The sequence below is a fragment of the Rhinolophus hipposideros genome (assembly GCF_964194185.1).
Source record: "Rhinolophus hipposideros genome assembly, chromosome: 10".
Classification (NCBI taxonomy): domain Eukaryota; kingdom Metazoa; phylum Chordata; class Mammalia; order Chiroptera; family Rhinolophidae; genus Rhinolophus; species Rhinolophus hipposideros.
In genome coordinates this window covers 288,274-310,159 of record NC_138056.1, presented here as the reverse complement: position 1 = coordinate 310,159, position 21,886 = coordinate 288,274, and the positions used below count along the sequence as shown (strand labels likewise).

Sequence of the window (21,886 nt, the reverse complement as noted above, 5' to 3'; positions counted from 1 at the left end):
TTGGGTGCTGGGCACACCTCAGCTCTGGACGGTGTCTCCTGCCTCTCTCTCCTCCAGCCCTTCCAGCCTTTAATGACCAAGGTCCCCACTTGATTCCTCTCTGCTTGTCACATTTGAGGACCTTCCGTCCTCAGGACTGGACACGGGCACATTGACCATTCTCCTGCTTCTGGATATTGGTGTTGTTTCCAATTATCTTCTGCTACGAGCAATGAGGTAATGAACACCCTTCTGTGGACTTCCTTAGGACACCCAAAAGCAGAATTTGTTAATAAAAACACACAGGTGTCCTAAATTTTGATAGATATGCAAGGTGTCCTCCAGTGAGCTAGTATAAATTGGCATTCCCATTTTCACTGGATGGTAACACCAAATTCCCTAAACTCTCACCAACCGTAAAGTCTTTAAAATTTTAACTGATGAAACAAAGGCAATGTATTCTTGTTGCTGTACTGTGCATTTTCTGACGACCGGTAGAACTGAGGGCCTTACAAAGTCTCTTGGCCAGTTACACTTCTCTTGTGCACTGTGACTTCATACTCATTGTCTATTTCATATGGTGTTGCCTTATTAAGTTACAATTAGCACATTCTGGATACCAGTGACTTGCTGTTATATATGTTGCAAATACTTTTATCTGACTTGCCATGGGTTTTTAATTTGGCTGTATTATAGTTTAAAATTTTTATTTAGTCAAATCTGTCCCTTTGTCCTCTACTGCTTCAGGTCTATGCTTTGCTTAAGTAAACCTTCCCATCCCCAATGTATACCAAGCAGTAGTCTGTTTTCTTCTAATTCTTTTGTGCTGCTTCCTTACTTCTGTGTATGGCATCAAGTATATTCCACAAATGAATTTGCCCCAAAAGCTGTTCAATTGTCATCCTCCTGACACCCCATTCCCCACTGGGTTGCGTCCTTCATTGTGATCCAAATCCCCGACACGCTGGGGCCTAACAGAAGCTCCTGCTGTTCCACATCCTGTTCCGACACTCGCTCCATCACAGCGGCAGGGCTGTGAGTATGTGCTGTGGTAGCTCTCAGTTTTTGATGAGGTGCTGCCAAGTCTCCTTCGTTGCCTCTCTTTTTCAAACATTACTTGGCTTTGACAGTTTATTTTCCAGGTGAACTTCAGAACCAGTCTGTAAAGTTCCTTTTAAAACTCTAGATGGGATTTTCCTTTGGGTTGCACTAGATTAACAGGCTCATTTGAGAAGAATTGATATTTTTACAGTGTTGATTAATCTCATTTGGGAATAGGGTATATTTTATATTTATTTCTTGGGAAGTTAAACATACTCTCCTTCATAGAGCCTACACATTTATTAGGTTGGGTTCTAGGCAGTGTATGAGCGTCATTGCTATTGTGAATAAAACCTGTTTTCTCCTGTATTTCTAGTTGGTTACTGGGTGCCTAGGACGCTTTGATTTTCATACATCCAGCTTGTATCCAGGATCCTTACTCAATTCTCTTATTAGTTCTACGTCATTTCTCTTGGACGTTCTTCATAGGTACTCATTTCATTTGCAATATCATGGGCAAATCATGGTACTTGGATGCTTTTTAAGAGGTGGATTTCATTTCTTTCTTCTCATGCTTTGCATTGCTAGAGTCTTCAGCACAATGCTGGACAGTGCACCAGGCCCCCGGCACGTTCCAGGCTGCGGTAGGAACATTCCCAGTGCCTTCCATTCATTTCAGTTTCAACCTGCAACCAAAGCTCACTCCAGGAACTGTCACACTTAGGCAGACGCTTTCTAGTCTCTACTGATACTCAAAGTCCACATCACACACAACACGGCTGGTTGCCATCCCCATTAACGTAAGTCTTACTTCTTAGTTTCCATGACCCCACAACAATGGCAGCCTAAAGCTTATCTAGGCTAGGGGGACTCTAAGAAAAACAATACAAAATTATAAATACAAAATTAGGTACAAAAATGAATGTTTATTTAGAAAATAATCACAATTTACATATCTAAAAAGCTGATTAATACCATAAACAACAAATATTATTTTTCTAGACTTTGTGATTTTTATCCTATAAATTCAGAAAAATAACATAACATTTGTATTGTCTGAAATACCTCTATGGTGTGTTTCTGCTACATTATTTACTGTATATTCTTTGAGCATTTCTTCAGATTACATTTTCATAATAATTTATACAGAAAGGTTGACTGAATTAAAAAATGCTTTTTGGGCCAGCCTGGTGGCTCAGGCGGTTAGAGCTCCGTGCTCCTAACTCTGAAGGCTGCCGGTTCGATCCCCACATGGGCCAGTGGGCTCTCAACCTCAAGGTTGTTGGTTCAACTCCTTGAGTCTTGCAAGGGATGGTGGGCAGCGCTCCCTGCAACTAGAAACAGCAACTGGACCTGGAGCTGAACGGCACCCTCCACAACAAAGATTGAAAGGACAACAACTTGACTTGGGAAAAAGTCCTGGAAGTACACACTGTTCCCCAATAAAGTCCTGTTCCCCTTCCCCAATAAAATCTTTTTTAAAAATGTTTTTATTATTATTGATGTTCATAGCTTCTTATTGGTCACATCTTGTACATTTAAAATTCACTGTAAATTTGGGAAACGCTCGATCAAATTTACTCTACATACAAGTTTCCACTTTCTTTTTATTTTATTTTATTGGGGAACAGTGTGTACTTCCAGGACTTTTTTTTTTCCCAAGTCAAGTTGTTGTGCTTTCAATCTTAGTTGTGGAGGGTGCCGTTCAGCTTCAAGTTATCCTTTCACTCTTAGTTGTGGAGGGCGCAGCTCAGCTCCAGGTCCAGTTGCCGTTGCTAGTTGCAGGGAGCGCAGCCCACCATCCCTTCTGGGAGTCGAACCGGCAACCTTGTGGTTGAGAGGACGCGCTCCAACCAACTGAGACATCTGGGAGCTCAGTGGCAGCTCAGCTCAAGGAGCCGTGTTCAATCTTAGTTGCAGGGGGAGCTGCCCACCATCCCTTGCGGGACTATGGAATTGAACTGGCAACCTTGTGGTTAGGACCGTGCTCCAACCAACTGAGCCATCTGGGAGGCAGCTCAGCTCAAGGTTGAGAGCCCACTGGCCCGTGTGGGAATCGAACCGGCAGCTTTTCGGAGTTAGGAGCACGGAGCTCCAACCACCTGAGCCACCGGGCCGGCCCTCCACTTTCTTAAGAAGTGTCAAATCTTAAAAGTTCTTCAAGGATCTCTGAAGCAGCTCACCACCCAGGTCTATGTGGATTGTGTGATGAACTCACTTATCATTGTCATCAGTATGAAGTGTCAAATCTGGGAGAAACGCACATCTCTTCCCAACATGCTCATTGCCTTCTCCTGTCTCCACAAACTGAATTATCCAACAATTCCAGATCCTCTTCACCACTTCTATTTGACATTTGTCTCTTCCTCTTAGTGAATGGTACGATCTGAAAAATTTTCTATTATAGTTTGTGCCTTGATGTCTCAATAATTTCTACTGGTAGACTGGTCATCTCTACTACTTTTGTTTCATATTTTATTATCTAATATTTCCCTGTTCTTTAAAAAACAAACTTAAAGTTGGCAGAAGACAGTTTGTCCAAAGCAGAAAGGTGTAGTTTCTTATTTATATTGAAATATTGCAAAAATCTGTACAAATGCAGTGAGGATGACACATTCTTAACTCGGGTTTTCCACATCTGTGCTCCCTGTGGAACTTTTTCCACATCTGAGACACCCTGTACTCCTGGCCAGAGAGGAAGCATAATGGGGGAGTGGAAAGAGGCTGACTGAGTTAAAATGCTTTAACTTGACAACATATGATGATGGAACCCTTTGCTAGGTCCCTCTTGGTGCCCTGGGGGGGCCCGTACAAGTGAGGGGTGCCGAACCCCACTGGCTTCAGGCTGAACTGGCACCACCCGTTGGTAGCTGGCCTTGACCCCCTGGTTGACAGTGAATGCTGGATCCCCTAGTTGTCCAGGGGTTAGCTCTGGGCCTTCCCCCCACAGCATTAAGTACCCAAACCAGGCTGTGATGGCCGCCACTCAGTCATCTCGAAGCCCAGTTGGTAAACCCCCGGGTGTCTCACGGGCATCCCCAAATTACTATGCCTAAAACAGTTCCAACCCACCCCAAGGTGGTCTTCTCTCAGTCCTCCCCTCTCGTAAACAGCCCACGACACCCTCAGCTACTGAAGCTGACACTCTGAAGTGTCCCTTCCCCTCACCCTGCAGCCAACCCATCACCACCTTCAGTCCACTGTGCCTTCAGAACACTGACTTCTCTTTCCCTCTCCCCACTGAACATGGGCTCCTGCTCACCCCTGCCCCTGCTCTCTCACAACTGAGCCCTAGCTGTGCCTCAGCAGCCAAAGGCTGTCTGTACAACTCACAGGCCTGCCGGCCCCACCGCCACCCTTGCTGGACCCTCAGGGGCTCCAAGAAGATGGGAGGGCTCCGTGAGGCCCCCTAACTGACCTTCATGGCAGCCACTCTGCACCTTGTAACTGGAGTGGTCTGACTGTGCGCTCAACACCCAGGCAAGTGGCGGCTCAGAGCAGATTTTATTTTAATTAGAAAAGGAAATCAATGTGGTGTTTCTTACACACTGGTGTCATTACCAGCTCCAGTAAGGCCTGTGTCCTGAACAGAAAATCAATTCCCCTTTCTGGCCTCTCCAAGAGCCTGGGACTTGCTCTGTTCTGAGTTACTAACTCCATGTCAGCAACTCTCACATGCAAATACACTGTGGGTCATATCTGTTTTTCAGAAATACCTATTGCTGAGCTTCTCAAGGGCTTGGAGTGGAAACCCAACTACAGGCTGCACTTCGTACCCTGAAAAGAGGGAGGATCCCATTTCCTGAGATGGTGGAGGAGAGGGTTCAGGATACTCCTCTCCTGAGAACTAAAGAGCCGGGCACAGTATTAAGACAAAACCCCACACGCCTACTAGAACTGCTACCAAGGCAGTGAGGAATTGTGAGGCTAACACCCAGAAGAGGGCTCAGCCCGAGGCAAATCTCCAGAAGCATCTGCTGAATCAGAAAACAGTAGCTGCGAGGCTGAGAAGCTGACCAGAACTTTCTACAGATTCTCAGGGCTGCAAGAGAAGAGTGGATTTCAAGGCCTGTGTGAGGAGGATGGGCCCCCTGTAAGTTCCCCCGGCTATGGGGTGGATTCTGGAAGAGCTATACCCCAGAGAAAGAGTAAGCAGGAAAGAGACCAGCCCCAGTAAGAAGTGAAGCTGGACTTTAAGTGATCCCAACCCCCTGTCAGGATTAAGATGCTGTGCTGATTGCCAGTGTGCCTAACCCAGCCATCTGCTGTGGAAGAAGAGAACACCATCCAGTGCATCGTCCAATCATCAAATTCTCTGATTTCCTAAACGTAAAATATGCAACACTCATCAGTAAATAGTCATCAGGCCAGGAAGTAGGACGTGACGAAAGAGGACAGGCAGTAGACCCAACAGGGATGCAGGCAAGGGAGTGATCAGACAAGGACTTTAAAATAGCTACAATTAACACACTCAAGGAGCCAAAAGACGTGACAAACAAATTTAGGGAGGGGGAGGCCTGGAAACAAAAACAAACAAATAAATGAAAATTCTAAAACAGAAAAACTAAATTTAAGGACTCAATGAATGGGTTTGACAGCAGATTAGATAGAGATAAAGGAGAATTAGTGAATTAGAAGACAGGTCAAAAAAATTAGAATGAAACAGAATCAGAAGGATATAAAATCCAGAAAAGAGCAGAAGAGAAATGCGGGATACAGTGAAAAAGGCCAAGCATATTTTTAATTGGAGTTCTAGATGAAGAGCAGAAAGAGAATGCAACATATCTAAAGAAAGAAGAACTGTGAATTTCCCAAAACTGAAAAAAGATACCTACAGGTTCTAGAAGCAGCATGAACACTGAGAAGGATAAATGCAAGGACAAATACACCGAGGCACAGTACAGCAGTGCCGCTTATCTGCAGGGGACCCATTCCAAGGCCCTCAGTGGACTGCTGAAGTCACAGACAGCACTGAACCCTACATACACTGTTTTTTCCTATACATATATACGCACGATAAAGTTTATAAATTAGATACAGAAAGATGAATAACAATAACTAATAATAAAATAGAACAATTATAATATACTGTAACAAATGTTATATGAATGTGGTCTTGTTCTCTGTCAAAATAGCTTATACTGTACTCACCTTTTCACTTAAAGGAAGCATTTTATGGCCTCCTTTGGCACACCTGAATTCCCAGCATTACTAGTCTTACGCTTTGGACCATTATTAAGTAAAATAAGGGTTAAACACAAGCAATGCGACACTGTAACAGTCGACAGTCGATCTTATAGCTGCGAAGGCTACTAAGTGGCTAATGGGCAGGGGGTGTTTACAGCACGGGACACCAGACAAAGGGAATGAGTCCCATCCTGGGAGGGGCAGAACCAGACTGGAACGGCGCACAATTTAGAACTTATGACTTGCTTATTTCTGGAATTTTCATTTAATGTTTTTGGACGATGGCTCATCACAAGTAACTGAAAGCACAGAAGGTGAAACCGCGGGTAAGGGGGACGGCTGCACAGAACTGCTGACTGAAAATAGAGAGAAAATCTTTAAAGCAGCCAGGACGACACGCCATCTTCGAAGGAGCAACAATGAGACTGAGAGAACGTACGGAAGTCAGAGAACAACGGAATAACATCCGCAGAGCGCTGGCAGACATCCCCGCAAACCTGCAATTCTATACCCAGTAAAAACGTCCTTCAACAACGGGACACACAAAGCAATTTTCAGCGCAACAAAAGCGGGGAGACCCCGTCACCGGCCAAGTGACAAGCGGCAGACGCGGTCCCAGACGGAAGGCATCGTCCAGGTGTCTGGCCGTTCCGCTCAACGCTGAACCCTCAGCACCTACCGCCCAGCCCCGCACAGAGGCGCCCCTCCGTCACTACTGCCCGAGCGCGTGTCGGACGACAACCGTCCACAGTCAGCGACAACGGTACAGGACGAAACGTGGCCGTCGTAGTGACGCCGACGCTTGCCTGCAAAACCCAGTCTGTCCCCCCGCCCATCGAAGCACGTTTCTCTGCGGCCCCACGACGGCCGCGGGCCGCGGTGCAGACCCTGGAGCCCGGGACTAGGCCCGGCCCGCCCGCTACGGTCCCGGCGCGGCCCGACAGGCGGCCGGAGCCCGGAGGCCGCGCGCTCACCACGTCCACACCCAGGGCCCACTCCCCGCGCGCGCCCGCCGCTCCGTCCGTCCCCGCGCAGCCGCGCGGGAAACGGGGACGCCCCGCCCGGACCACGCCCCGCCCCCCGCCCCCCCGCCACGCAGAGCCGGCGCCCGCCCCACGCGAGGTCCAGCCTCCGCCGAGCAGACCTCGCCCGCTAGGCCGGCTCCCTCCCGGTTCCCGGCCAGTGACAGCCCGCGTCGTGTCGAGGTCAGTCCGTCCCGCAGGCCGGCGGCCCGTGCGCCAGTCCGACGGCCGGCCAGCCTGGGCCTTGCTGGGGCCGCCTGCGGACGCGCGCCAGCTGCTGCTGCGGCCCTGCCGCCCCGGCTACGCGGGCGCTCGTGAGGCGGGGCGAAGGCGGGTAGGCGCGGGGCTGTGGGGACCAGGGACACCGGGCCGGCACCGGCGAGGTGCGGCCGCGCAGGCTGAGGCCGCCGCGCCGCCCAGCGGACGTCGGCGCGCCCGGATGACGTCAACGTCAGAGCGCCCGAGTGCCCCGCCGCGCGTGCGCACCCGCCACCAAGCCTACTTCCGAGGCACGCTGGGAGTCCGGCGCGGAGGCGTTGTCTGCGCTTGCGTGGTCCGCGATCGGTGGGTCTCCCGCTGCGCGGTCGTGAGGTCCACCCTGATCCCCCTGTCTGTTGGTGCCCAGCAAGCCACTGTCCCAGTTGAGTCACACTGCGACGTTGCTGGGGGATATTCCAGTCCCCCTCCCAGCCTGCATGCTGTCGCTGCGAGGGGACCTGCCTGCCCCTGCCCGCCACGCCGGCAGTCCGGATTCCCCGTTATCCCGCGTTGTTCCCGTCCTTCGCGCGGCCCACGTTGTAAATACTGGTGATTTACTTTGGCGTTTCCTCCCTCGCTCTGGGGCCTGAGCTCCACGAGGGCTGGCTCACGCCTTTGCCCTGCTCTGCCCGCGCACGGCGCCAGGTGCGCGGTAGGTGTCCAGCCGCCGTTGCTTGAACTGAATTCCTGAGCGACGCGGACTCGTGGAGCCTCCGTGTTCCAGCAAGTGCACAAGCCCGGCGGGGACGCTCTTGGACACGCTTTGTGAACGGGCGGGGTGTGGCTGTGTTACAGACTATTTAACCGTTTCCTGATGGAGACGTTTAGCTGCTTCCAGGTTTGGACAGTTACGAAAGGCTGCCAAAGTCGTTTCGAACGTGTGTCCTCGTCCACACGTGAGCAGGTCTCCCGACCGATGGGTAGAGACGGGTGTGTGCGTGTGTTGCGGAAGCCAATGGCGCTCCCCAAAGCCTGACCAGTTGCCGTGTCGCCAGGTCAGCACGTCCACGGCAAGGTCCGAAGGAAAGTCAGCTAATTTGTTTCTGCCCCGGAACCGGCCTGCTGCTGGGAGGAGGCGCGAGAAGCGAGGCGCGCCGCGGGCTCGGTGGGGGGTCGCCCCCACGCGCGCCTGCACCCCTCGTGGCGAGCTGGCCGGGCCCGGCCTGTTCCGCGGATAAAGCCGAAAGGCCAGTGGGGGCCAGAAAGTGGAAACTCATGTGTGGACGCGGAGCTTGCCGCCGGGCTCCGTGGAATGCGCGACACTTAATTAGAGGCGCTGGCTCGGCGCGCGCCTCGGACAGAGCCGCTGGGCCGGGCCCTCCCCGGGGCCAGTGGCCCCGCCCCCGGACCCCGCCCCGCCCGGGCCCCGCCCCCGGGCCCCGCCCCCGGGCCCCCGCCCCGCCCGGGCCCCGCCCCCAGGCCAGGCCGCGGCAGCTGGTCGGGTTTGCGGCGGCGCGGCGCGAGGTGAGTTGCAGGTTCTGGGGTCCCGGGGTTCGAGGGTCCTGGGGTCCGCGCGGGCCAGGTTGCGGGGGACCTTCTGCGGCGCCCCCTGGCGGAGCGGGCGAACTCGGGCGACACCGCGGGCGTGTTCTGGGGCCCGAGAAGGGCGCGGCCGGGCGCCGGGGACTGTCCGAGCGCCGTCTGAGCGCGGCCCGTTTCTTCCTAGAGAGCCCGCGCCGACCCCAGCCCGAGGCCACCGGAAACACGCGGAGCCTCGGGCCGGCGCGGAGGGCGGCGGCGGCCCTGGGCGGCCTCGCGCGAACCCCCGCTCGCTCGCGGCTGTTCCCCGCGCCTCGCAGAGGTAACCTGCGGTCCAGGGCTGCCCTGCTCGCGGCTCAGTGACCCGGCGGGCATAGGCCGTGGGCGCGGCCCGGTGAAGGCCCAATCCCCTCTCCTGCCCCCAGGGCAGGTCCTGCTGAGCTGCTCGTTGTCACACTTGAAACCACTGATCAGGGGCGTTGTTCTGCTCCTGGACCCCAGACTTGGGACCCCAGGAAACAGCCCAGCTGGGGGACTGACTCCCAGTGAGGCGGTGGGCCTGAAACGTGCTTGCCCAGGTTTAGATTGGGGGCCTTTATCCGGGCATCTTTTGGGCGATGTCGCATGTTTTCATGGGACTCTCAAAGGCATCACTGAACCCCAGAAATTAAGAAATGTCTTCCTGGCCCAAAGGCCCAACCAGGGGGACACCCCAATGTCTGCTGAAGCCTGGGCCTGGGAGGGCTCAGAATCAGCAGGCCGGTCCATGACTGAGGATTCTGAGTCAGGGTTTGGGTGACCACACCCTGGGCTCCCAGCAGGGGCGGGTACACTTTTGCTCACATGCTCTGGCTATGGGTTGGGTAGACTCAACTCCTCTGTGTGACAGTTGGGTGACACGGCCAGTCCCAGATGCCCTCACCCCAGTTTCAGCAGGCCCATCTGCTGGGACCTGCAAACATGAATTTTGCCTGCCGGCCGGCACTCAGGAGTAAAGCCTTGGCCTGGGCCACTCTCCCCTCTGTGGGCTCCATTCAGCAAAGCCAGGCAGTGCCAGGCTGGCACACAAACATGTGAGGCACTGTTCTCAGGAACCCGGGGGTTTCAGGGAGCCAGGACCTCACATGGGGCTGAGTCATCCTGTTGGGCAGGGCCACTTTAAAGGGCAGCTCAAATCGCATCACTTCCAGGGCCTTCTGCAGTTCCTGAATGAAAGCCAGCTCCCTGCATCTCAGCACCCGGGGCTCTTCTCCCAGCCCCACCTTCAGGGCCTCAGGTTACTGTGTATTCAGGCTCCGGCTGGTCCCTGGTGAGGTTAGGGCCTTTCACCTGCTCCCAGCCCGCCTGCTGGACCTCTGGCTTCTCAGTCTTGAGAGCGGCTGGCTCACTCCTCCCCCTCCCGTTGTCCACCTAGGAAACTCCGCCTCTCTCACCATGAGTGTGGACATCCACTACGAGCAGCTGAGTGACGACCAGTGGAGGGAGCTCCTGCCTCTGATGCAGCAGCAGCAGGTGGTCAGGTAGAGACGCCCTTGCCCAGGTCCTTGCAGGGTGGCCGGTGGGCTGGGGGCCCACGAGTGGGCGTGCTGGGCTCTGAAAGCTCTCAGCTCGTGGACACACAGTGTAGACCCTGTCACGTGGTGTGAAAGGTTATTCTTGTATTTTACCCAACCATTTAAAAACGTGAGCCTGTTCCCAGGTGGGCAGAGCAGGCGGCCAGGGTCTCTGGCTCGGCTCCTTCCTCAGGGACGCAATCATGTCAGTTGGCTGCGTGCAGGCGTGGCCTGTCCCTTCGCTGCCTGTTCTCCCACACAGCAGTTCCTCAGGATTCACAACAGATAAGCTGCCTGCTTGTCTTAAACTTGTTGGAAATAGATTGAGGTTCACAGAACAGTTATGAAGATGCTTTGGGGGTTCCCTGTGCGCCTCGTCCCGTGTCCCCTGAAGTCAGTGCCCCGTCACCTGGGCCACTGGTCAAAATGAGGAGCCCAGTACAGCCACCTTGATTCCGATGTCACCAGCTTTCCCTGTGTCCTTTCTTGTCCCAGTCAGTGCAGGATCCCACAGGCCATTTGTCGTCAGGTCTCCTTGGCCCCCTCCCATCTGGGACGGTCCCTTGTCCCTCCTTGTCCTTGGTCATCTGCCTTGTGGGTCAGCTCAGGTCTGGAGAAAGTCCCTCTCATGTCTTCTTGTGGCTGAGTCACATATTTTTGGCAAGAATACACAGAAAAGATGCTGTTTGCTATCTGGAATACTGTGTTGAGGGGTGTATGGTCACTGCTGTCACGTGACCAGCTGTTAGGTGGGGTCTGCCGGTTCCCCAGGACTGTTTTTCCCTTTGGAACTGGAAATGTGTTGGGTGATGTGCCTTGACTCTTCATGTCCTTTTCTGTTTGGTGTCACCTCCTGACGTTGGCCTCCCTTGGGGGGTGTTGCCAGAATGGTCACGCCTGGGCCTTTGTCTGACTGGGGTTTCAGTGTCTTTACTCCTCACCATTTTTCATTTGTCCCTCGACCCCATGTTGACTCCATCTCCCACGCAGCTGGGTGGGCTCTGTTTTGCCGGGTCACACTGCCCACGCTGCTCCTTGCAGGCCTGGCTGTGCTGACCGAGTCCCTCTCTGGAGACTGGCCAGGGCTTTGGCGCTGGTCGGGTGTGGAGAGCGCTGGGAGCCCCAGCCATCACAACCTGTTGTGTGACCGACATGACTGTCTGGGTGTCCTGTCCGCAGGCTTGTTGACTGTGGTGTCACGGAGGCACGTTGCCAGGACGTGAGCTCTGCGCTCCGAGGCAACCCCGCCCTGACGGAGCTGGACCTCTGCAACAACGAGCTGGGGGATGGGGGCCTGCGTGTGCTGCTGCAGGGTCTGCACGGCCCCACCTGCAAGATCCAGACACTCAGGTGAGCCACGGGCGCTGGGCTCCCGCCTCGGCCCGGGTCAGCACAGTGACCCCTCCCTTTCCACCCTGGGCCCCCCTGTGCGGTGGCGTGCCTATGACGTGGAGCGTGGCAGCCCGTGACGCAATGTGCTGCCCCGACAGCCTCCAGAACTGCTGCCTGACGGAGGCCGGCTGTGGGACCCTGCCTGACGTGCTGCGCTCCCTGCCCACCCTGCGTGAGCTGTACCTCAGTTACAACCCGCTGGGGGATGCGGGCCTGCGGCTCCTCTGCAAAGGGTTCCTGGACCCCCAGTGCCACATCGAGAAGCTGCAGTGAGTGTGCCCCACCACACCCGCCCACAGCCCTGCACCCACCTGCCCCTGGAGTTTGGGGGAGGGCCTGGCTGCCCTGGGCAAGACCCTCCCAACACATAGGCTGCAGGCAGCTTGGAGCAGGGGCTCTGGGGACCTACATATGGTCCTCTTTGGTGACACTGGGGCTGTGGCCCCCTGAAAGGAGCTGGCAACTGGCCTGTGACCCCGCACTTGACTGTGGGACGGCCTGGCCACCGTAAACACAAGATGGACTCAGCGATGGAGTAAGGAGGCTGAGCCAGGAAGCCTACTGGGGAGGCCCAGCGTTGGGGTTCTGGGTCCAGTGACTCCCGCGCTTGGGGGGCGCTGGTGGTCAGGGGCGGTTTCCAGGAGAGTCCGGGCACTGCTGTGCTGTCCCAGCAGCCCCTCTGGTCTCCAAGGCCTTGCTGCCACAGGCCACAGGAGACCAGACGGGTGCCCTCGGCCGGGACGGGTCTGGAGGAGGCTGACCGCCCGCCCGCCCCCAGGGTGGAGTACTGCAACCTGACGGCCGCTAGCTGCGAGGCCCTGGCCGAGGTGCTCAAGACCAAGCGGGACTTGAAGGAGCTGATGATGAACAGCAACGAGCTGGGCGAGGCCGGCGTGCGGACCCTGTGCCAGGGCCTGGCGGCCTCCACCTGCCCGCTGGAGTCGCTCAAGTAAGCGTGGGGCGGCGGGGGCCGGGCGTGGGGCGGTGGGGGCGGGGCGTGGGGGCTGGGGGGGGCGGGGCGGGGGCGGCGGGGGCTCCCCGTCCCACAGCGCCCCCTGTGCCCGCAGGCTGGAGAGCTGTGGCCTCACTTCGGCCAACTGCCAGGACCTGCGTGGCATCGTGGCCTCCAAGGCCTCGCTGCGCGAGCTGTACCTGGGCAACAACAAGTTGGGCGACGCGGGCATCGCGGAGCTGTGCCCCGGGCTGCTGAGCCCCAGTTCCCAGCTCAAGACCCTGTGGTGAGTGGGCCGCTGGGCGGGTGGCCCCAGGAATCCCGAGTAGCCCCACACCTGCCACTTCACTGGCCCGCCCTCCCTGCTGCTCCCTCCCAGGGCTGTGGCCAGGCAAGGGGCCTGAGTGGCGGGGTAGCATGGGCAGCGTCCATGATTGTCACTCACTGTGCTGGCATTGGGCTGGCATTGCCCCTGGTGGCCTGCAGTGACGTGCCCCGCCCCCCCAGGCTCTGGGAGTGTGACATCACAGCCAGCGGCTGCAGACACCTCTGCCGCGTCCTCAGTACCAAGGAAAGCCTGAAGGAGCTCAGTATGGCCGGGAACGAGGTGGGGGACGAGGGCGCCCGTCTGCTGTGTGACACCCTGCTGCAGCCCAGCTGCCGCCTGGAGTCCCTGTGGTGAGTGCAGCCAGGCAGTAGCCGGGGATGAAAGTGCCCGAGGGGACCCGTGTGAGGAGGGACACCGGGGCCCAGTGGGGACAGTGCTGGGGGCCGAGGACCCAGGTCGGCTGCTGCACTTGGGAGCAAGGCAGGAGTAAGGAGGGGCTGTCGAAGCGGGGTGCCCCTGGAAAGTGGGAAGGCGCCAGTGTCCTGGGAGGGTGGGGCGGGGAGTACTCAGAGGCGGGGGCCGCAGTTCTTTGCGTCCGTGTCCGCAGGGTGAAGTCCTGCAGCTTCACAGCCGCCTGCTGCCAGCACTTCAGCACCATGCTGGCACGGAACACGTGTCTGCTGGAGCTGCAGCTGGGCAGCAACAAGCTGGGGGACGACGGCGTGCAGGAGCTGTGCACTGGCCTGAGCCAGCCGGGCACCACGCTGCGGGAGCTGTGGTGAGCGTGCTCCGCGTGTTAGGCCCTCCACCCGGCCCCCGTCCTGTGCCTTTCTCCTCCTGCATGTCCTTGCCACGTCCCTCTGCTTTGGTTAACTGCTGTCTCTAGTGCTTCCAGAACGGGCTCCGAGGGAGGACGAGGACCCCTGTGCTGAGCCTCACCCATTGGGGCCCTTTGCATCACCTGCTTCCTCTGGTCACGTTCTGGGGTTTGGTGTTCTTTGCAGATGTGGATCCTGGCTCACTATCTGAGCAGACACTTGATCGTGCTGGAAAGTGTCATCCCTCTGATGGTGGTTTCTTTCTGGAGCCCTCAGGAAGCCACGGTTAGGTCTCCCAGACTGGGCCTGGCTCTGCTCTCTCCATGGCTTGCATTTCTGCGGCCTGTCACAAATTTTCTGTGTTCTGTGCCTCTCACTGGTGGCTTTCCAGTGACACCTGGTCACCCTGGATGGAGCACAGTTGGAGTGTGGGGATGGGCAGCTCTAAGCCTGGCCCTGCAGGCTGAGCCCAAAGGTCCTCCAGCTCCTTTCTTTGGCTGGTCCCCATGGCGTCTCCTTGGAGCCCAGAAGCCTTCGTGTGCTCCACGCGTCCTGTCACCCTCCGCCCCAAGCTCTGCCCTTGGCCTCTGGCTGCCTCCTCTGCCCACCCCACCGGCTCGGCTCTCGGGTGGTGAAGCAGCAAGGGATGGGGAAGGCCGTCTTCCTCCTGTTGTCCTCGCCTGGCACCCAACACTATCCTTTCCAGAAGGCCCCTGGGTGCCCACCTTCTGCCAGAGGAGGCTGGGACCCTAAGTCCAGGACATGACCGCTGTGCCACCTGCAGGGAGCTCTGTATGCACCTCCCGCCTTCACGGTCCACCTGGGGCCACGGGGAAACCCACATACGCAGGCTGAGGTGTGGGGCACAGCGCCGAGCCCAGGGCTTGGTGTGCCACGTGCAGATGGATCTCTGGGCGGTGTGGCCCAGGCCGCTTGGCCAGTCACTGGCAGCCTGGGCGTGTGCCCTTTGTCCCGACCTCTGCCCTGCTCTCCACCCAGGCTGGGGGACTGCGAGATGACCAACAGCGGCTGCAGCAGCCTCGCAGCTCTCCTGCTGACCAACCACAGCCTCCGCCAGCTGGACGTCAGCAACAACTGTATGAGCGACCCGGGTGTCCTGCAGCTGGCTGAGAGCCTCCAGCAGCCCAGCTGCACCCTGGAAAAGCTGGTGTAAGTGACTTGGCGGGCGGTGTGGCCTGGCGGGATGGCAGGGTGGGGGCACAGGCCGAGGCCCCGGCCCACTCCCTGCCTGCTCTCTGCACAGCCTGTTTGACATCTACGTGTCGGAGCACACGGATGACCGCCTGCGGGCCCTGGAGGAGAGCAAGCCCGGCCTGAAGATCGTCTACTGAGGCCCGTCCCCCGGCTCCCGAAACCCCCGAAACCCGCTCTGGCCCGTTCTTGCCCCGGGGGCGGGCCGGCTCCCAGGCTCTCACTCCACTGTCTTAGCTTTGACTAGAGAATTGCTTTAATCTGTGAGAACACTTTGGACACTTTTTAATTATTAAAGCACTTTTTGGGCAGGAGGGTCCGTGTCCTTCCTTGTGGGGTCCCTCCTCCCATATCGGAGGTGTGATGCCTTTAGGAGCCGTCCTGCTGCCCAAGACTGCCAGACTTAGCTGCTTAAAGTAACCATCCGGGCCGAGCCCCCAGCTGGCTGGCCGGACCCAGGCCTAGTCCTGGCGGCCACACAGCATTCACTTCTTCAAGGTTTGGGAGGGAGGGCCCACGGGACACTGGGGTGTTCAGCCCTCAGGAGCCTGGCTCATCGTGACCCAGCCTGGCATTGGTCAGCAGCTGGCCAACAGCCCGTGGGCTACAAGCCCCTGCTGTGAGCTGCTCCCTGAGCACGGCCACTCCTGCAGCTTCCAAACGGCTGCATCCAGACGCGCTCCTGGCAGGCCGAGCCCACAGCCCTCTGGATGGGAGGGCAGGGTCCACCCTGGAATCTAGCTGGCCTCATCTTGCCGACACAGGTGACCTGTCCTGACTGGCACAATCAAGGGACCCATGGGGCACAAGCAGCTTGCAGAGGAACTTCCAGCTCACTGCTGCACAGCCTTTCCAAGTGCCCAGAGCTTGGCCTCTAATTGTGACCCCTCAGTGCAAGGAGCCAAGGGTCCTTGGAGGAATGGTGACCCCAATTTGGGCAGGAAATGTACAAAGTGAGCCTGGAACAGCTTGAGCCAGAAACCATGAGTGCTGAGACTCACGGACTGCCCAGGAGCCAAACCTGGGACAAGGGGAGCAAGGGAGGCAGCACGCTGGCTGTGGGTCACCACCCACAGGAGGGAGGCAGGGAAGGAGGGAGGTGGGGACCCAGAGTGGTGACTGGGCGTGAGGCACCACGGCCACTGGCCCGTGACACTCACTTATCCATGGGGGGGACACTGCGGGTGGAGCTAGAGACACCGCACACGTGAAGAGTGTCCCTGCATTGCTAATGGGTAGCAGCCTTTAGAGACCACAGCGAGCCTCTGGGGTCAGACTGAGGCCGTCACTCCACAGGCAAAGCCCAGCTGATCCGACACCCCCAAAGTGAGGGCAGCCTGTAGGGCAACGGAGCCTCAGGGGAGACAAACTGACTGGGGGCAGAGCTCGCCGTCTGCGCCACCCTCCCCAGGGTTCAGGCAGCGGGGGGCACAGAGGTACTCCATGGCGCACGCTCACATCTTCTAGGTTTGAGGGCAGGGTCCTCCAAGAGGCAGCGCCGGGCCCGCCCCAGGACTGGCCAGGCTCACCGTCTTTTGGGTGGGGGGGCAGGGAGCATCCTCAGCTGGGGTGGGGATTCGGGAACTCAGGGCACTTTTCACTTACGGTTGACTTTTTCAGGGTCCATCGCCACCCTGACTAGAACCAGCCCCCCAGGCGCCCTCCCCCCATGCACCATTGCCAAGCGTCCTGACGCAGCAGGTGGCGGGAACGTGGCGACTCTCGAGCCCCACAGCCTGGCTGCCTGCCTAGGGCTGCCCACTGGACTCTCCCACCCCTCTGGGCGACGTCCCTCGGGAGGCGGGCATGGGGCAGGGTGGAGGTTGGGGCAGCAAGGACGCGAGCTGCAGGCCGTCGTCGATTTATTTGTTCTGTTTGCTCGTGGAGATGACCAACTCGGGCCAGAGACCTCCCGACCCCTCCTCCCGACCAAGGGCACTTGGAGTTCCTGACCCAGTGCCTCCGGTGATGCCTGCCCTGTCCACACTTCATCCAGGTTAGCTGGGCTCGAGGAAGGCTCCTGAGGAAACGGCTCCGGGCTGCAGCTTCGGTACACACTGTCTGCACCATCTTGGGTATTCGTGGGTCATCGTCACTAACACGTGTGGCCATGGGGCCAAGGAGAGCCAGTGTGGAGACCCTGACCCTTCAGGGCGTCTGGCCACCAGGGCTTGGTGTGGGCCAACCATACAGAAAGGGGACCCAGGGAACCCAGGGCAAGCCCCGGCCATGCCTGCCAGCCTGAGAAGTCTCAGGAGCCAGCACGGAGCACAGATGTGTACGTGCACACCCACGCCACACACGTGCACACAAGCACGCACAGTGCACACACATGCCACATGTACACGCACACACATGCACACACGCATGTACACGTGCACACATGCCACAGACATACACCAACCCGGGTCAGGGACTCCTTCACGCCCTCCTCAGAGCCCCGCTGTGTGCACGGAAACACCACGAGGGCAGGCTCCTGGCGGGAATCACAGAACGAAGGGACAGCAGGCCCAGGCCCCTGGCGGCAGCGAGGGGCAGCGTCAGTCCAGAGCCGGCGCCCCCTCCCTCTCAGCCTCCACTGGCCCGGTGGGCACATCCGGCCCAGGCAGGGTCCCGTCCGTACTGCCCTCGGTGCTGCCCTTGTCACCACCACTCTGCTGCTTCTGCCGCCGTGTCTCCTTGTACCGCAGTGTGATGTCCCTGGGGGCAGCAGGGCGTGTCACCCCCAGCAGGCCTGCACGGCCAGAAGAGAACCACGCAGGACCCAGGCGCCTCTCAGACCCACCCCGGGACACGGTGTGGCCGCTCCTCTGGGGCCCTGGTGCTCACCGCAGGAAGAAGCGCCAGACGGTCCAGGTGAACACCAGCACGGAGCCGAGCGTCCAGCACTGGGCGATGTAGAAGGGCAGGGACAGCGTGAGTGTGTGTGGGTCGTACTTGACCACGATGAGCAGCTCCGTGGCGGTGATGGCGGCCACCAGCCAGGCCTGCTGGCCCAGCTTCTTGTGTAGCTTCCTGCAGAGGGAGGGCAGGGCACGCTGAGGGCGCCCGGGCCCTGCATCCGCTCCGCCCCCAGCCCCACCCCGCCCCTGGACTCACGGGTCGTCCATGAAGTCGTAGATCTCCCGCATGGCCACACCGCCCACGTTCACGAAGAAGACCAGCCGCAGCAGGACTAGGTAGTGCTCAGGGGGCAGCCACAGCACGAACTTCAGGTAGAAGGTGTTCAGCTCTGCCAACAGAAACTGGGGGACACAGACCAGTGGGCACGGGCTCTGCCCTCGTGGGCCGCGCGCGGGGGACCGTCCGGCCTTACCACCAGGATGATGCCGCACACGGCCAGCCAGCGGCGCAGGCTGGAGGCGGGTTTCCACTCGAAGCGCACCCAACTGTAGGGCGTGAACTGGAAGGCGATCCGCTTCATCTTGCCCCTAGGAGCCAGACGGGTGCTCAGCCAGGGCACTGAGCTCCGTGCCCGGCCCATGCCCCCAGAGCGCCCCACTCCCCAGTGGCACCCACGTCTTTTCCTGGACTGTTCCTGACTTTTGAATCCAAGTAGAAATGACAGAGCACCTGCACCCACTTCATGAGCAGGGCAGTCTTCCGTAAAGGGACAGGCTGCCCTCCGGCCACCTTGGCGGGGTTCCCACGGGCAGCCCAGGGTCAGATCGCAGGTGGAGCTTATAGGAAGAAAAGTCCTCGCTTGTCACCCTCCTCCCCAAAGACGTGTCAGGTGGAGCCTGGCCTGGACCCCAGGGGACACCTCCAGGCCCCACACAGATGCCCGGGGCCCACAGAGAAGGGCGGCGAGGAAGACGTACTTGTAGGTTGGAATGTTCCAGAGGCCCTGCCACTTGTATGTCTTGAGGGACAGCCACTTGAGGGTCTTCATGCCGCAGTAGATACCCAGCCCGTTGCAGATGAGCACGTCCATGATCCACTGGGGGTGGGAGGCAAGTGCCGGTGCACCACCAGCTCTGTCCTGCCTCATCTGAGGGGACCCTGCACCCATGTCCCTCCCCCAAGGACAGAGTGGGCCTAGTTTGTAAAGGAGGACGCTGAGGCCACGCCCACCCAGTGGGCGTGGCTCCCACCCGAGGGGCGGGGCCGGCACCTACGTGGTCCCACCAGCACTCGCTGAAGTTGGGCAGCTGGTGCTCCAGACTGTACTCCAGGAACTCGAACATCACGCTCACGATCGTGCATGTCCACCAGTCTCGGATCATCAGGGTCTGCGGGCCGGGGGGCCAACGGGGATGCCCGCTGCTGGTCAGCCCCTCCAGCCCAATGCCCACCACCCCCAGTAAGTGATGCTCAGTGGGTGGGCAGCTGCCCAGCAGCCTCGATTTAAGACTTTCAGGTGTGTCCACTGGAAGGAGTGCCAGGTGGGGGCCGCACGCTCGCTCACTCGAGCAGGACGGCACAATGGTGGAGGCCTTGTGGGGCACCCTCATGGGCCACCGCCACGCCCAGGGTAAGCAAAGTTCAGGGGTCCCAGTGGTTTTACAAATCCTGTAAACAGCGTGTTCGTCTTGCCCTGGCCCCCAGGCCCTTGCCCACTCTACTCTGACCACAAACCTGTCGCCGGGAAAACAGCCCCCAGTCCCCAGGGCGGGCTGGAAAACGAGGGTATCCCATCTGACAATCAGATCACCTTACCTTCAGGTACCAGCCAAGAAAGTGTGCAGGTACAAAGCCATCCAGCTTGTCCTGTGGGCGACAGGATGCAGGCCTCATACACGCCCCACCCGTGACAGCTGCCCAGGACCAGGTTGTGTGATGTCCCTCACCCCCCATGCACATGGCTGGGGCCAGCTCCCACCCAACTCTAGGCCCCAGGGGCACCCCCAGAGCCTCTGTGAGGGACAAGGCTGGGGTCTCGTACACATGCTGTCGGACATTTGTGCACGACCCACCCTGACGGCCAAGGAGAGCAGGGCCCAGCGGGGACCAGCCGCCACCATGCAGTCTGCAGTGCCTCAGGGTCCAGAGCACCCACAGCAGGGTAGCACCCACCCCAATCCTTAGCCGCTTCTGGGAGGTGGCACTGGCCGGCCACCCCCTTCTGGGCGGGGGCTCCTGGGCCCGTCCTTACCCAGACGTTGTGGAAGGGGTCCGTCTCATTGTCTGCATCGTAGATGAGGCAGTTCCCCCCATAGTCCCTCTCCGGCAGCGGGACCCCCAGCCTGGGGTCAACATACTTCAGAAACTGGCGGCCGTCCTGGACAGTCTGCAAGGACACCCAGGGAGTCACCGCCAGCAGCACATGCGGGGTCTGTGCTGCGCAGAAACCTCCACCAACCATGCCACCTTTCCCCCATGTGGGGCCCAGAAGACTGGGGGAGCCCCAAGTCCCAGGAGACGCTCCACACCCCCACAGGGCCATGGTGTCACTGCACCCTCCCCACGTGTGTGTGACACACTTCACACGACATCAGGACAGCCGTTCCCAGACGTGCACACCCCAGCACTAGCCAAACACTCCTGGGATGGCACCTATGGAGCAGGACGTCCCCCAGCAGACACAGCCTCACTCCTCCCTCTGGGCCCCTTTGGCCACCAGCTGGGGCTGCCTGTCCACCGGGGGGGGGCCCCACGCATCCATCATCAGGACTCTGTCCCCCCAATCCCCACCCCAAGTATCAGCCAAGGGACAAAGGAGAGGAGGCACCAGGCTGGGTGGGCAGATAACACTCAGACCTGCATCTTGTCACATGACTGAGGTCCCCATCTCTGTCTTGGGGTCTCTGGGAAGTGACCCTCAGACCGTGACAGGGTTAATAAATGAAGTCACCCACTTGTGTTTTGGTGATCACAGGGTCTGAGGGTTATAAAGGCTGCGTTCCTGATTCAATTGACCAGGTCACCAGAGGGTCGGATTCTCAGACACTCAAAAAACTGGACAAACAGAAGCAGTCCGTGCTGGGCACCTGAGAGCCGATGTGACCCAAGGAGCCAGCTCCAGACCCAGCCATGGCCCCAGAGGTCAAGACCGTGAACTCTCACTCCAGCCACAGGGCCCCCCTTGCTGACAGCTCCCCCTGGATAAGGCCACAGGCTGGGGAAGGAGGGTGTGAGAGTGCTTAACTGTGCTTATAGATCTGTGCAGACACGGGTCAGGGCACACACGTCCCTGTGTGTGGGGGAGCAGCTGGGGGGCCTCAAAGCCTCAACACCCCAGGGCAGCAACCAGGTCTCAGTCCCTAAGACCATGCCCCATAAAGGAGCAGGGCTCCTGGGAGAAAGGGCTGGTTACAGGGCTGGCAGGAAATGCCCACAATAGGCCTGGAGCAGCTTCTGGTGCCAGAAAAAAGGGAGTGCTCAAAATACAAGACAAAACAAAACAAAATACCAAGAACCCACAAAGATGGGGGCATGCAAGGCACAAAGAAGCCAACTGAGAGCTCCCCATGGCCAAAGTGACGTGAGCAACGAAATCAGTGAGGTGGTGGTTTGTAACCCAAAGTGCAGCACAGACACCCATTAGTCACATTGTAAACAAAGAACTGAACTCGGTAACGAGCGTCCAGAACTGCAAACCATGTGCTGATGACCCCCATCTAGGAAGGCGGCCGTACTGAGGGACCAGCCAGGGTTCAAGTGGCTTCGACATGAGGGGTTATGTTGACCACACGACCCCAATCCCAGTCAGCTCCCAAGAAAAA

General features: G+C 58.3%; 2 protein-coding genes across 7 annotated transcripts in view; one reads left to right on the top strand and one right to left on the bottom strand.

The window, feature by feature from the left end:
* The first annotated feature begins 7,294 nt into the window (after positions 1–7,294).
* On the top strand, positions 7,295–15,537 carry RNH1 (ribonuclease/angiogenin inhibitor 1). Of its 3 annotated transcripts, XM_081064943.1 has the most exons (11): positions 8,916–8,951; positions 9,154–9,288; positions 10,381–10,486; positions 11,699–11,869; positions 12,010–12,180; positions 12,690–12,860; positions 12,979–13,149; positions 13,371–13,541; positions 13,799–13,969; positions 15,009–15,179; positions 15,274–15,536. In XM_081064943.1, exons 3-11 carry the CDS (start codon positions 10,401–10,403, stop codon positions 15,359–15,361), a joined length of 1,371 nt encoding a protein of 456 aa, XP_080921069.1. In that variant the 5' UTR covers positions 8,916–8,951; positions 9,154–9,288; positions 10,381–10,400; the 3' UTR covers positions 15,362–15,536. The 3 variants fall into 3 exon arrangements, with proteins under 3 accessions (XP_080921070.1, XP_080921068.1, XP_080921069.1); XM_081064944.1 differs by lacking the exons at positions 8,916–8,951; positions 9,154–9,288 and adding an exon at positions 7,295–7,412 and having other exon boundaries at positions 15,274–15,534; XM_081064942.1 differs by lacking the exon at positions 9,154–9,288 and having other exon boundaries at positions 8,860–8,951; positions 15,274–15,537.
* Positions 15,538–17,066: 1,529 nt separating this feature from the next.
* PTDSS2 (phosphatidylserine synthase 2) overlaps positions 17,067–21,886 on the bottom strand; it is a 35,993-nt gene continuing 31,173 nt past the window's right edge. For 2 of the 4 annotated variants that reach the window (XM_081064113.1, XM_081064116.1), the window contains 8 exons: positions 20,317–20,451; positions 19,881–19,931; positions 19,340–19,453; positions 19,043–19,161; positions 18,538–18,652; positions 18,321–18,466; positions 18,051–18,236; positions 17,067–17,921 (listed from right to left, as the gene is read on the bottom strand). In XM_081064113.1, the coding sequence (XP_080920239.1) occupies positions 17,762–17,921; positions 18,051–18,236; positions 18,321–18,466; positions 18,538–18,652; positions 19,043–19,161; positions 19,340–19,453; positions 19,881–19,931; positions 20,317–20,451 (1,026 nt within the window). In that variant the 3' untranslated portion in view covers positions 17,067–17,761. The remainder of the gene's footprint in view (positions 17,922–18,050; positions 18,237–18,320; positions 18,467–18,537; positions 18,653–19,042; positions 19,162–19,339; positions 19,454–19,880; positions 19,932–20,316; positions 20,452–21,886) is intronic. The other 2 variants (XM_081064114.1, XM_081064115.1) reach the window with 2 other exon arrangements.